The sequence below is a fragment of the Colobus angolensis genome, unplaced genomic scaffold, assembly GCF_000951035.1.
Source record: "Colobus angolensis palliatus isolate OR3802 unplaced genomic scaffold, Cang.pa_1.0 Scaffold253, whole genome shotgun sequence".
Taxonomy (NCBI): domain Eukaryota; kingdom Metazoa; phylum Chordata; class Mammalia; order Primates; family Cercopithecidae; genus Colobus; species Colobus angolensis.
The window spans coordinates 4,027,644-4,040,458 of record NW_012115744.1 but is presented as its reverse complement, the minus strand read 5'-3'; the positions used below and the strand labels follow the sequence as shown (position 1 = coordinate 4,040,458).

General features: G+C 42.6%; 1 protein-coding gene across 3 annotated transcripts in view; it reads left to right on the top strand.

Moving 5' to 3' along the window:
* HUS1 (HUS1 checkpoint homolog (S. pombe)) overlaps window positions 1-11,370 on the top strand; it is a 17,125-nt gene extending 5,755 nt beyond the window's left edge. The window contains exons 6-9 of one of the 3 annotated variants that reach the window (XR_001002263.1): window positions 5,102-5,201; window positions 6,490-6,609; window positions 9,214-9,352; window positions 10,027-11,370. Coding sequence is in view for 2 of the 3 variants with exons in the window: in XM_011946798.1 (XP_011802188.1) it covers window positions 5,102-5,201; window positions 6,490-6,609; window positions 9,214-9,296 (303 nt within the window). In the remaining variant the exon portion in view is untranslated. Of the gene's footprint in view, window positions 1-5,101; window positions 5,202-6,489; window positions 6,610-9,213 lie in introns of all 3 variants that reach the window. The other 2 variants (XM_011946798.1, XM_011946799.1) reach the window with 2 other exon arrangements.
* The last annotated feature ends 1,445 nt before the right edge of the window (window positions 11,371-12,815 follow it).

The following is a 12,815-nucleotide window of genomic DNA, read 5'->3' as shown; positions in this document are numbered from 1 at the left end:
GTGTTAAAATTTAGTGTTAAATTTTTAGTGTTAAAATTTAGTGTTAAATTTTTAGTGTTAAAATTTAGTGTTAAATTTTTAGTGTTAAAATTTAGCTTCAAGAGGTCTTTGAAATCACAAAAGTATTTTGAAGCCTAGAAAATGTACATTGGGCTGTTTTTTCCTAGATTTCTCCTCACTAAGAGCATTGCTGTCATTGGACCTAACTCAAGGCTTTTCTTTCATAAATTCTATATAGAGCTCATTTTAATTTAAAGTCTGTTTTCCATGAAGCAGTGTGCACTGTGCCGACATTGGTGTCACCTGTGACTGCAGTGATGTTGATCCAGTTGTCAGGCTGGCTTCATCTAGGGATACCCTGGGGACTTCCAGAGAAATTCAAAGAGGCCCAGGAGAGAAAAGACAGGGTGGTTAATTGAAGGATGACATTTGTTTGTTCTTTCTGTTCAATGAAAATGATTTAGCAAAGTAGAGAGGTAGAAGGGTAGCTTAGAATCATCAGAGGTGTTTTGTTTTCTCTTTTTTGGAGTTTAAAAAACAGACATTTTGTGGAGTGGCTACTACAATCTGGAATTACTAAATGGAAAGTTATCAAGTTACTGTAGCAAAGTACATAATCAAGTTACTGTAGCAGAGTACATAATGATGTCTTCCTGGGTATCCAGAATTCTGTGTCTGAATATTACAGGCAGTAGAATTAAGGAAAATGGTAAACTCAAGACACTAAAAATGTCCACCTTCCCATTAGAGATGCCCAGTCACTTCCTTTCATTAAATGTGAAGTGTGACTGATGGGGTGGGTTGTGTATGTGACTCATGCAGGAACAGAAAAATAAGCAAGAACTGGAGGGAATCAACATCATGTTCTAAGACATTGCTTCTAAGTTCTACCATGTTTGTGAATCCCCTGGGATCTGGTTAAAGTGAAGGTTCTGATTTGGGAGGTCTGAGCTGGAGCCTGAGGCTCTATTGCTGACCAGCTCCTGGAGGATGTCAATGCTGCCTACCTTCAGACCACATCACGTAACAGTACTTTGTGATTTGTGGCTGTATCACTCCGTTTTTACACTGCTATAAAGATACTACCTGAGACCAGGGAATTTATAAACAAAAGAGGTTTAATTGACTCACAGTTCTCTCTAGCTGAGGAGGCCTCAGGAAATTTACAATCATGACAGAAGGCAAAGGGGAAGCAAGGCACGTCTTACATGGCAGCTGAAGAGAGAAGAGCACAGGAAAAATTGTCATTTTTAAAACCATCAGATCTCATAAGAACTCCCTCACTATCATGAGAACAGCATGAGAGAAGCTGCCCCCGTGATCCAGTCACCTACCACCAGGCCCCTTCATCAGCACTTGGGGATTACAATTCAAGATGAGATTTGGGTGGGAATACTGAGCCAAAACAAACCATATCAGTGCCATACTATATTGTACTTCAAATGTTATCTGAGAAACAGCTTTGCAGGATCACCTTAATGATGGAAACCAGAGAGTCTATGTTTAGAGTCATGATGTGGAAGAGGGGAGTCTTTGGAGCCACACACCTGGGTTCAGCTCCAGGCTGTGCTGTGCAGTGAGCGCCCTAGTGCTGGGTACTACCCCAAATAGGGATAACAGTGCAGCTATGACAGGAGATTCGTCACTTTTTATAAATTTAGAGATAATTTTTATTAGGTACCCAGTATAGTCAGCATTCAGTAAACAATAGGTGACTATTTTAAGGAAATCATTGAAAAGATCTTACCCTGATACTTAAGAAATCAAGTGTGTTGATGTGCATCATATTTCCAAATAACCGAATCATAAAATAGACATGAGTGACCAGCGTTCAGAGAATTAGTTGTTTGTTAATTTCTTCAATAAGTATTGACTCAAGGCCACCATGTGCTAGGCACCAGGTGTTAACATTCAGGAGGGAGTTAGAATCTAATGTTCTGTTACTGAGACTTTTAGGAATTCAAAGAAAATGCAAGAGAACATTTAAGCCTGAAGTGCATCTAGGACCATTGCAAGTTGCATTTTTGAATATTTATTTATTTATTTATATCTAAAACCATTGTTTTTCAAAACAATGGGAATTTACAGATCTTGGGTGTGTGGTTGTTTGGAACAAATGAGCATAAGTCATGTGTTAACCTTACAGAGCCCCAGTAAGCAGTCCAGCATATTCACAAAGATTGTTTTATATATTTTATTTCAGTCACCTATTGTTCCAGATTGTAGGAAAGTGGGTTAGGAAATATAACAATCTGTTTTTTGGATTAATGAAGGAAAAGGGTTGAAAGTGAGTATTTCTCATTCAAAGTAGATTATACAACAAGTTAAGTCTGGGGCACTATTTTTCTATTAATGTGAAAAACTCAGAAATAAGAGCTCACCCAAGTTAGAAAAACTTTGTTTTTGGAATGAAAACTATTCAGAGTTCACCAATTTTAAGGAACAGGAACAAGGAACACTAAATTGTATTCAGTAAACATGGACACTGATACAGAACTGTACAGACAGGATGCCTTCTTTCTTTTCTTGCTGTGGCACTGTGAGGATGGAATGGCCCTAAATAAGACTAGTTGCTAGATGACACTTTTATAGTACAAGATGACAAAATGCTGTCTGGCAGACTACACACGGGCTTTCCAGAGACCTCCTAGGCTTTAACATTGGGCAGATATCAACGTCAAAAAGAGAAATAGTATGTACTGGTTCTTTTAGGAGGAAGTTTCATTGTAGGTGCGGGAGTGGACCAGGATAGGTTAGCAAAACCTCAAACCACACTGTGGCATATGCTTCATTTCTAGGTTCCATCCAATTAAAAGAACTGATTGGTGGTTGGGGTGGGTAGAGAGGAGCTTCAAAGGAAAGGAGCCCCCTGTGACCTGTGGAGACAGTCCTAAGGCAGCAAGAGCAGGAGTAGAAGAGGGGCGCCCGATGGTATGTGAGGGAGAGGCAGAAGTCTGGTAGCCTGGGCATGTGGAGTTCAGCTCAGCCATCCTCAGTCCTGGTAACCCAACAGCAGCCCCAGACCCTTCTGGATTTGGAAATTTCATTTTCCAACATGTGAGTTTATTTTCTAAATAAATGGCTATGTTCTCATGAAATTCTAAAGGCCTTATAGTCATATTAAATGTGTATTTATGACAAATGGTTTATTATATTTTATAAAAATAAGATACTGATTTCCACATTCTTTTCTCATTTTCCTCCTTCCTGTTTTGTAATGGTTATATTGTGTCTACATCATCAGAGCATAAAATTTTATTACTACATGTTATTCTGTCCTCTTCACTCCCGTTGTTTAGTTTTGGTTCCAAAGGTCAAAATAAGGCTCACACTGTTTATGCTGTAAGTTCTCCAATGATTTTTTGGTTTTCTTTTTTTTTTTTTGAGACGGAGTCTCGCTGTGTCACCCAGGCTGGAGTGCTGTGGCTGGATCTCAGCTCACTGCAAGCTCCGCCTCCCAGGTTTACGCCATTCTCCTGCCTCAGCCTCCCAGGTAGCTGGGACTACAGGCGCCCGCCATCTCGCCCGGCTAGTTTTAGGAGAGACGGGGTTTCACCGTGTTAGCCAGGATGGTCTCGATCTCCTGACCTCGTGATCCGCCCGTCTCGGCCCGATTTTTTGGTTTTCAAAAGCTTATTCTCTAGCATATCACTCAGCAAGGACTCACAGGAATAGGATTCCATTGGTTATTGTGTGTTTAGAATGTCAGTTTGGCTCACTGCACTGCGTTGTCTGCTGGTGGATATTATTGCCATCAAAAAGTCTGATTGCATTCTGATTTTGTTTCACAGCTTGGATTTTTTCATTTGAAGGTGGGGACTAAATACTCGGGGGATTTTTCCCATTTTCTTTAAATCCAACTGTCTTGACCATCCAGGGTCAATTTTCCCAGGTGTGTGGTGTGTCCTTTCAGTAAGTGGGCCCAACTCTTCATTCACTTCAGGAAAGTTTTGAGCTGTAGTTGATAGCATTTATTTTCCAGTGCTTTCTTTTTCTTCTGGGACTCAGAGGGCTTGGGTCTTCTCTGCCATCTTTATTATTTTCTGTCAGATCCTGTTCATCTCTTTGTTTCTGTTTGGTAAATTTTATTTTTCTCCTTTCCATCCCAGTTTCTCTTACTATTCTCTCTGTGGCACCTATTTACTCTAGTCTTCTTCCTTCTAAACTAGTTTCTGTTTCTGAAATTTTTCCTTATGTTTCTAATTACTTCCTGTGCTGTCAGCTGTGTTTTCATATCTGCATGCTGTCCGGTCATCTCATGTCTGAGCTTCCCTAATTCTGATTTATGTTGTTTTGTCATAGCTTTTATTATTGTTCATTTCTTTTAGTTGGTCTTGAAATAATAGGCTACAGTCTGCATCTGGTTTGCAGAGTGCCTTTAGTTTCTGAGTGTGCTATTTGGACATTATGATTTCTGTTTTTCTTTTTTCAGAATATTATTATATGGAAGTCAACCACAATCCTTTTGTTGTTGCTGTTGTAGGTGGTTTTTCTGGTTATTTTAGGAGGAAGTTTCATTGTAGGAGTGAAAGTGGACCAAAATAATTTTCTAACTTAATGACTCTAGTATTCTCTATTCTTTGTAACCACAAAATATTAAAACATGCATCCTCACCACATCCCCAGGACTTTCTGAGATCTGTCCCTCTTTTTCCTTCATTTAAAGCTTCATTCCCTTTTTTTTTTCTTTTGCCCAAGGTGCCCATTCTGCTCAGTTGAGGCTGTTACTTCCGGTGGCTCCTTCTCAGTGCAGGACTCTCTCCTGCTGTGAGGGAGTTCTCATCAGCTCCACCCAGCCCTCCCTAGAGTCCTGGCAAGTCCTCTCTGAGTTCTACCTGTTTTCACATCTTTACTGTGTTCTCCATTCTAGGAGGCAGGCAGGGGGACTGCCCCTTTGGGATTTTTGGGAGTATTCTGAGTTCTTGGCTCTTGGGCCTTATCTTCTCTCTTTCGCTGATAGCACGGGGGTCTCAGGGCACTCTGAGGTGTTTTGAGGTTTTGTAGGGTACTTTGTCATCTGGTTGTGTGAAAGCTGCTGCCCATGGAGTTTTTTTCCTTTTGTCTTCCTTTTCTAAGACTATGTAAAATACTCAATTTGCAGGTTATTGAAGCAAACCTAGATGGAGAATTGAATTTGAAAATAGAAACTGAATTAGTATGTGTTACAACTCATTTTAAAGATCTTGGAAATCCTCCTTTAGGTAAGTGTTCTAGTGGGTTATATTTTGCTTTTGATAAGTTAACTGTGTCAGATAACCTACCTATTGAGGTCTCTTAATGTAAAAAGGTTAAAATTCAGTTGACTTTGTTTCATGCTTGGGTAAAGAACAAAGGAATTGAGATTGGACTACGTAACTCTGTGGTGTAGTGGAGCAGTTAGCCACCAGGGGGAGAAGCTGTGCCACCAAGTAGCTGACGGATCTGTGCAGGGTCTCCATACTCTGTAGAATTTGCATCAAGTTAAATAACCTCCAAGATCCCTTCCAGCTCTTCAATTCCTATTCTACTCCTAAAGATTTCCATTTCTCACCTGGAATGGATTCAGAAAGGTAGATACATTTGTTCTTATATTCTCCTCCTTTAGTTACCTCCATATGTAAGAAATTAGTGTAGCAGATGCAAAACTGTTTCACTTGATCACATTTCTCATCTCATACAAGGTAATAAGGGACGATAGAGTCAGTGCAGCAAGTGGGGAAAGAGGGGACGGTTGGACAGTCTGGTGAGTCATAAGCCAAGAGGGGGTTAGAATCATGGCTGGAAAGTGGGCAGCTGCACAGTAGCAGGAGCTGCCTCAGCAGGAAAGCAGGCAAAGGACCAGGGGAGAAACACCTGGGGATGATGAGAAAATCATTTTATGATACATAGGTGTTCCATAACCAATAAAATCGGCCCAGGTCACGTTTAGAATTAAGTTACTACAAGTTTGCTTGAATATAAACACAGATTTTAGCATAGAGTTAGAAGGAATGTTTACTTTCTAGTTAAGAGCATCCTATTCCAGCAGAGCGAAATCCATGTGGTTATACCTTTGATAATATTGTGTAAAGTGATTCATTCTGATGTCACTCATTTTGTTTCTTTTAATAAACATAAGGTGGGACTTATCTTTGGTACTTTCTCAGAAGTTGAAAGGATTTTTTTTTAATTGCACCTGAGAATGACAGGCCTTGCATTAGTTAATGTATGTATTTTCACTCTTAAAATACATAGTGAGTACAAATAAATACAATTTTCTTTGACCTAAAGAGGGGGATTGAGTTATATTTCAAGTCCCCTGTAAATAAAGATGCCCTGGAAATTATCATAGTATTTTAAATAGTTAGGACCTAATGCTTAATGAATGACAACATTTACAAGTTGCAGTATTTCTCCAGGATGCTAAAACCAGTGCTAAAGTGAATCACTTATTCAAGTAAAATGCAAGTGTCTCCAGGTTTCCTGTTACGTGCGAAGATGTTGTATTTAAACGCATTCCTATCATTTTAGCCTCTGAAAGCACCCATCAAGACAGGAATGTGGAACACATGGCTGAAGTGAACATAGATATTAGGAAGCTCCTACAGTTTCTTGCTGGACAACAAGTAAATCCCACAAAGGCCTTATGCAGTGAGTGTGCTTCTCTGTTTTGTTTTTCATAATCTTTCATATTCTAAATGCTTCAGTCAACTCTAATCTAACAGATTGCATATAGTCTCATACGTCCAAAAAGAAAAAAAGCTCAATTATGTGGACTTTAGCTTCCTAGGACAGTCGGGTTTTTTAAATTTTCCTAGATTTAGAAGTACCTAAGGTGGCAGCAGAGAAAGAACCCCTGGGCACTCTGTTAGCGCCTGAAACCTGCAGCCACACTGGTTGGTAGGTGGGTTGTGTGCTGCCTCAGCTGGACAGCACACCTGGCGACGCCCTCGGGAGGATGGGTGCAGATCATCCCACCTTCTCCATGGCCATCTAATTTGACCTACTCAGAGTGCCAGACACGGTTTGGCTTGGATTTAAGTTTTCCCTTGTGATGCCTTGTTTCCTTTCTGTGGCTACGCTGGCCTGCACTCGCTGCCCCATATCTATCCCTTGGCTGCTGGTTAACAGTTGCCTCTTGATTCTGGCTGGGCCCCGTGTTGTGAGGTCACACACCTGCTCCAGCGCTATTCATCTGCTGACCACACATGAGAAGGTCATTACCTGCCAAGAGCTTTTCAAGGCATTTTTGTCACCTTCTACTGAAATCACAGCGACTGCAGCCTGGATTTGAAGTTCCATGTTTTGTAGAATAGCCCCCAGGCTGAGCTGAGAGGGAGGTTGGGCCAACACTGCACCTCATCCCCTTCGGATCTGCAGTGTGCTGTAGAGAAGGAGCAGAACATTCTAGGTGGCAATGTCAAGGACCAGCCCTTTTGAATGAGAGACATGAAGAGAATCAGAAGAGACCATGGGAGGAGCGATGGGTGTTAGGGAATTGGGGAAGGCATCAGTTGGAGTGATGGGCACAGAAGGAGATACCGCCAGAGAAGCAGCTCTGAGGGTAGAGATGGAGAAGCTAGATGAGGCCAGATCATGAGGAGTTTTGGAGTGAGGTACGCGTGCTGCTTTTTAAGGAACTTTGACATGAACGGTGTCATATTTCTAAGGCCGAGCATAGTGGGAGCTGTGTGGCAGTGCCAGGTCCTTAAAGGTGCTTCTCAGAACCTTGATGTGCATGGAGATCACCTGGAGGTCGTGTAAAGGGACTCCTTGTTCATAGTTTGGGCTGGGCCTCATGGCTGCACTTCTCCCAAGCTCCTGTACAATGCCCAGACCCTTGGTCCTGACAAGCACAGTGTGAATGGTAAGAGGGTGAAATACTCCTCGTCTATGTAGAGTATGGAAACACAGGGGTTGGGGGGTCCCTGCGCTGCACAACATCAGTCTTTGAACTTGGTATTTTGGGGACCTTCTGAATCTAAGGCTGATGAGGAACACAGAAGAGTTCTTATCAAAGGTGGTTGACTAAGCCATGTGTCTTCTCAACATTCACTTTGGTGTCCCCCACGTGTAGCAGAGAAAGGAGGACCAGCAAATTGTGATGTAGCAAAAATTAAAAAAAAAAAAAAACCCTAGGTTGAACTTCTCATACCTTCTTAACTTCCCAAAGCCCCTTTTCTGTTTCTGTCAGTCTCCTTCAGGTGTTGGATCAGTTGTCCCTTCCTCTAGCTAGGTCCTGCCACCCTCAGTCTCTGCCTCTCCTGTGCCCTTGCACCACCTCTCTTAAAGAATGCTTGTCTTGCTGCTTGTCCTTTCCGGTCCTTTTCCTGACCTCCCATCTCCTGGGGTTGGCCTCTCTGCAGCCTGCTCACATATGGTTTCTTGTCACTCACTCACATCTGCTGGAGAGCTTTCCTCGGCTGCTGTGCTGCAGCTCCCCGAGCTCTGGGTGGTTGTCACACTGTGTGCTCCTGCCCACCCTCATGTTGTCTTTACTTCCCTGCTTGGTTGCATGCCTGATGCCTTAGATTTTAGCCATCACCCATGGCCCTCACGGGATTGGCAGGACCGTTGAGATGCAGGCGTCCATCCCATGCAGCAGTGTGTGACACAGTCTGTCCCAGGTGTTGGGGGATCCTGGCTCTCGGCTCTTGTCAGCACAGTTCCTCCACTCACTGGTGAGGAGCTGCTCTTCCCCGCAGAAGGATGCTGATGTAGGTGAATGTGGTTTGCCAGAAAGCCAGCCTGCTGGGTGTTTTGCCAAGGGCTTGGGCCGCTTCACTCTTCCTTTCCTCGCCGCAGGAAGCCGCCAGTGTTGAACATCAAAGCTGATTCAGTACTGGTAGATGTGCTGCTTTATTGAATGATCTACCAAGGTAAAATTTTGCCAGGTCAAGAAATAGCAATTTAATCCATTTAGAGGAATGAATATAATTTGAAAAATTAACTTATTTCAAGACTAATATCTCAAAGTGTTGAGACCTGCTTTTAAATAGCTTTCTGGATTTTGAGACATACTTTTACTGGCTGTGATTTATAAGAACTTGTGGTCTGTGGAGTACTGTCCTAAATGCCAGTGATGCAGCCTCAGCTGTGACAGTGAGAGTGAGAGACTGTGGTCTCCACAGCTGCCTCGGGGAAGACAGATGCCTAAAACAGGAGGCACAGGCTAGGAAGGCTGTTCTGAAAAAGTAGATACCAAAATGTGTGTGCTGCACTAGGTCTTTAAAATCATGGCTTTTCTCTTCCCAGATATTGTGAATAACAAGATGGTGCATTTTGATCTGCTTCACGAAGATGTCTCCCTTCAATATTTCATCCCCGCGCTGTCCTAGCACCCTGTTGCTGGAGTTGGCATGCAGAGACTTTGTCAGGATGGGAGAGGCCGTAGGCGTTGTGTTCTGATCACTGGTCTGTGTCCTCACAGCACCGCACATCGACACACTGTACTTATTTGTCCCTCTCTAACATTTTAACTAAAAGTTGACTTAATGGCACACAGTTGGATAAACATATCACTTCATGTTGCTCATGTCTGTTTTGTTTTGTTTTTAAGACATTGAAAAGAAAAGCTAGAATTTATTTATTCAGACTTTAAAGAACAATTTCTCATTGACGTTGTGAAAATCCCCATGTATTTAGACTTGGTGTAGTAGCCAGAATTCATGCAGCTGTTGCCTGGGAGCTGGGTACTTTCCCTCCAGGCAGAGGCTCTAGCTCAGCACGGCCTGTAGCGCACAGTCAGTCTTGCATTTCAGTGTGTTCACCCTGCTTGCTCCTGCCCCTTGGAGCCCAGTGACAGAAAGTATAGCCTCTGTCACCCCGCCGCCACTGCCTTGGTTACTCAGAGCGCTGTGGGTTGTCACAGCTGCAGCATTTGGGGTCTCTTTCTCTCTCTTGCTGAGGACTCAAGCCCACCTGAGTCCACTCCCCTCTTGATGCATGGAGAGCTGGCCCAGCCAACACAGCTCTTCGCTGGGAGCTCCTTCTGCCATTCCAATTAGTTTCTTCCTGGGGTCAGTTTTGGGTTTAGGTTGTAATTCCTTATATTTCTTTCTTCCGCAGTGCATCGGATCTGTCGTTCTGGAAAGAAGACCCTTCTATTTAGAGTAGAAACAAACGAAACTTCTAAGGTATCATCTGCGTTAAGTGATGAGACCATATTTCTTTGATGTTTCTGAACATCAAAGCTGATTCAGTACTGGTAGATGTGCTCATTCTCCCTGAAACATACCTATCATATTTCCTATTGTAATTCTATCTCACTGTCCTGTGGAGGTGGACATGATCAACAATATCTTTTATTGTTTTGTTTTGTTTGAGACAAGGTCTCACTCTGTCACGAGACTGGAGTGAAGTGCAACAATCATGGCTCACCGCCTTGACCTCCTTGGCTCAAGGCATCCTCCCACCTCAGCCTCCTGACTACTTGGGACTACTGGTGTGCGCCACCACATCCAGCTAGTTTTTAATTTTTCATAGAGACAGAGTCTCACTGTGTTGCCTAGGCTGGTCTTGAACTCCTGGGCTCAAGCCACCCGCCCACCGGGGCCTCCCAAAGTGCTGGGATTACAGGCATTAGCCATCACACCCATCCATAAACGTTATCTTAATGTCACATTACAAAACTGAGGCCTAAGTTGCTTAGGACAAGATGAAGAAATGGAAGACTAGCTAACATGAAAATTTATATTTTGGCTTTTAAATGTTTTTTGGTAAAACCAGTGTATTTGAATGGTTCTTATGATGTTTAATAATGGTTTTTTGTTTGTTTGCTTGTTTCGGTTTTTTTTTTTTTTGAGACGGAGTCTCGCTCTGTCGCCAGGCCGGAGTGCCAGTGTCACGATCTTGGCTCACTGCAACCTCCAACTCCCAAGTTCAAGCGATTCTCCTGCCTCAGCCTCCCGAGTACTACAGGCGCGTGCCACCACGCCCAGCTAATTTTGTATTTTTAGTAGAGATGGCGTTTCACTGTGTCGGCCAGGATGGTCTCGATCTCTTGACTTCATGATCCACCTGCCTTGGCCTCTCAAAAGTGCTGGGATTACAGGCGTGAGCCACCATACCTGGCCTATTTTTAATAATGTTTAAATAAGGTGGAATATTTTGTTAAATTAACATTTTAAAATTAGAAGACACCATTTTAATTTTTAAACCCTTTCTCCTCGTTGTAACAAAATTAATTCCAGCTGTAGTGAGAAAACTTAAAAATCATGATACAAAATGAGACAATATCTGAAAGTAGTTTTATAAAACTGAAATTGTTAAAGAGAATGGTATTAGTGACTTAACCATTTGCTCTATATGATATTTATTATCAAATGCACATAATTTTGAAGATTTTAATGAATGGCTTAAGATTTTATCTTTGTGTACAATGTGGCTAAAGAAACCTTAGTGGAGATTCAAGAAGTTGGTGTCCGTTTCTGATTCTTATCACAACTTGCTACTTAGTGTCTACCAAGTCCTCCACCTCTTTGCTCCTCAAAGAGCTGTGAAAAATGATGGCAGGAGCCCGTACAAAACCACAGACTTAGAGAAGGGCACGGTGCTGCTTTATTGAATGATCTCCCAAGGTAAAATTTTGCCGGGTCAAGAAATAGCAATTTAATCCATTTAGAGGAATGAATATAATTTGAAAAATTAACTTATTTCAAGACTAACATCTCAAAGTGTTGAGACCTGCTTTTAAATAGCTTTCTGGATTTTGAGACATACTTTTACTGGCCTGTGATTTATAAGAATTTGTGGTTTGTGGAGTACTGTCCTAAATGCCAGGGTAAAATAAGGCAGTCCCATGCCTTGCCTGCCCTGGGCTGAGGGCCCCATGTCCTTTTGGTAGGCAGGTAGGCACATCTTTTCTCTCCTCCCTTGTTCTGCTCTCCCCCAGCATATACCTCCTAGCCCTAGGCAATTACTTGTCTAATATCTGTCTCTATATATTTGCCTATTCTGGTTTTTAGCTGTTTTTTTTTTTTTTTTCCTGGGGGAGACAGGATCTGGCTCTGTCTGCCAGGCTGGAGTGCAGTAGTACAGTCACGGCTCACTGCAGTCTCAAACTCCTGGGCTTAAGCAGTCCTCCTGCCTCACCCTCCCAAGTAGCTGGAACCACAGGTGTGTTCCACTGTGCCTGACTAATTTTTATATTGTTTTGTAGAGAGGAGGTTTTGCCATGTTGCCCAGGACTCCTGGGCTCAAGCAGTCTGCCCGCCTCAGCCTCCCAAAGTGCTAGGATCATAGCCGTAAGCCACCACAGCAAGCAATTCTTTTTATCCAAGAATTTTATCAGCTGAGTTTTGAGGTCATTCTGTGCCATGTTGGAGACACTTAAGAATTTCACATTCCAGTTGCTCCTGGCTAGCGTCCTAGTGGCCCTGTTGTCCTCCAGCGCTTCCTTGGCCCAGCAGGGAACTGCTTAGCCGTCAGTTCTGTAGGCTGAGTTTACAGTGAGGGACTGTGCCTGGTGTGAAGGAGCCCACTTTTGGGGACCTAGAATGTGGCCTCAACAGTAGTCCTGGGGCTGGACTTCTGGTCCAGCCACTAGGCAAGGGTGTTTAATGACATTCATGTTCTTAGTGTATGTTGCCAATTTAGCAAAGCATCCATCATTTTGAAGAGGTAACAATTCAGTACTTTTTAAAACAGCTGTATTGAGATGTAATTCACATATCACACAATTCACCCATTTAAAATAGATTGTCTAGTGGTTTTTAGTATGTTCTCAGAGTTGTACAACCATCACCACTATCAATTTTAGAACATTTTCATCACCCAATAAAGAAATTTCTTAACCATAAGTAATCATTTTTCATTTTTCTCTCTTCCCTTGTTCTGCTCTGCCCCAGCATATGCCT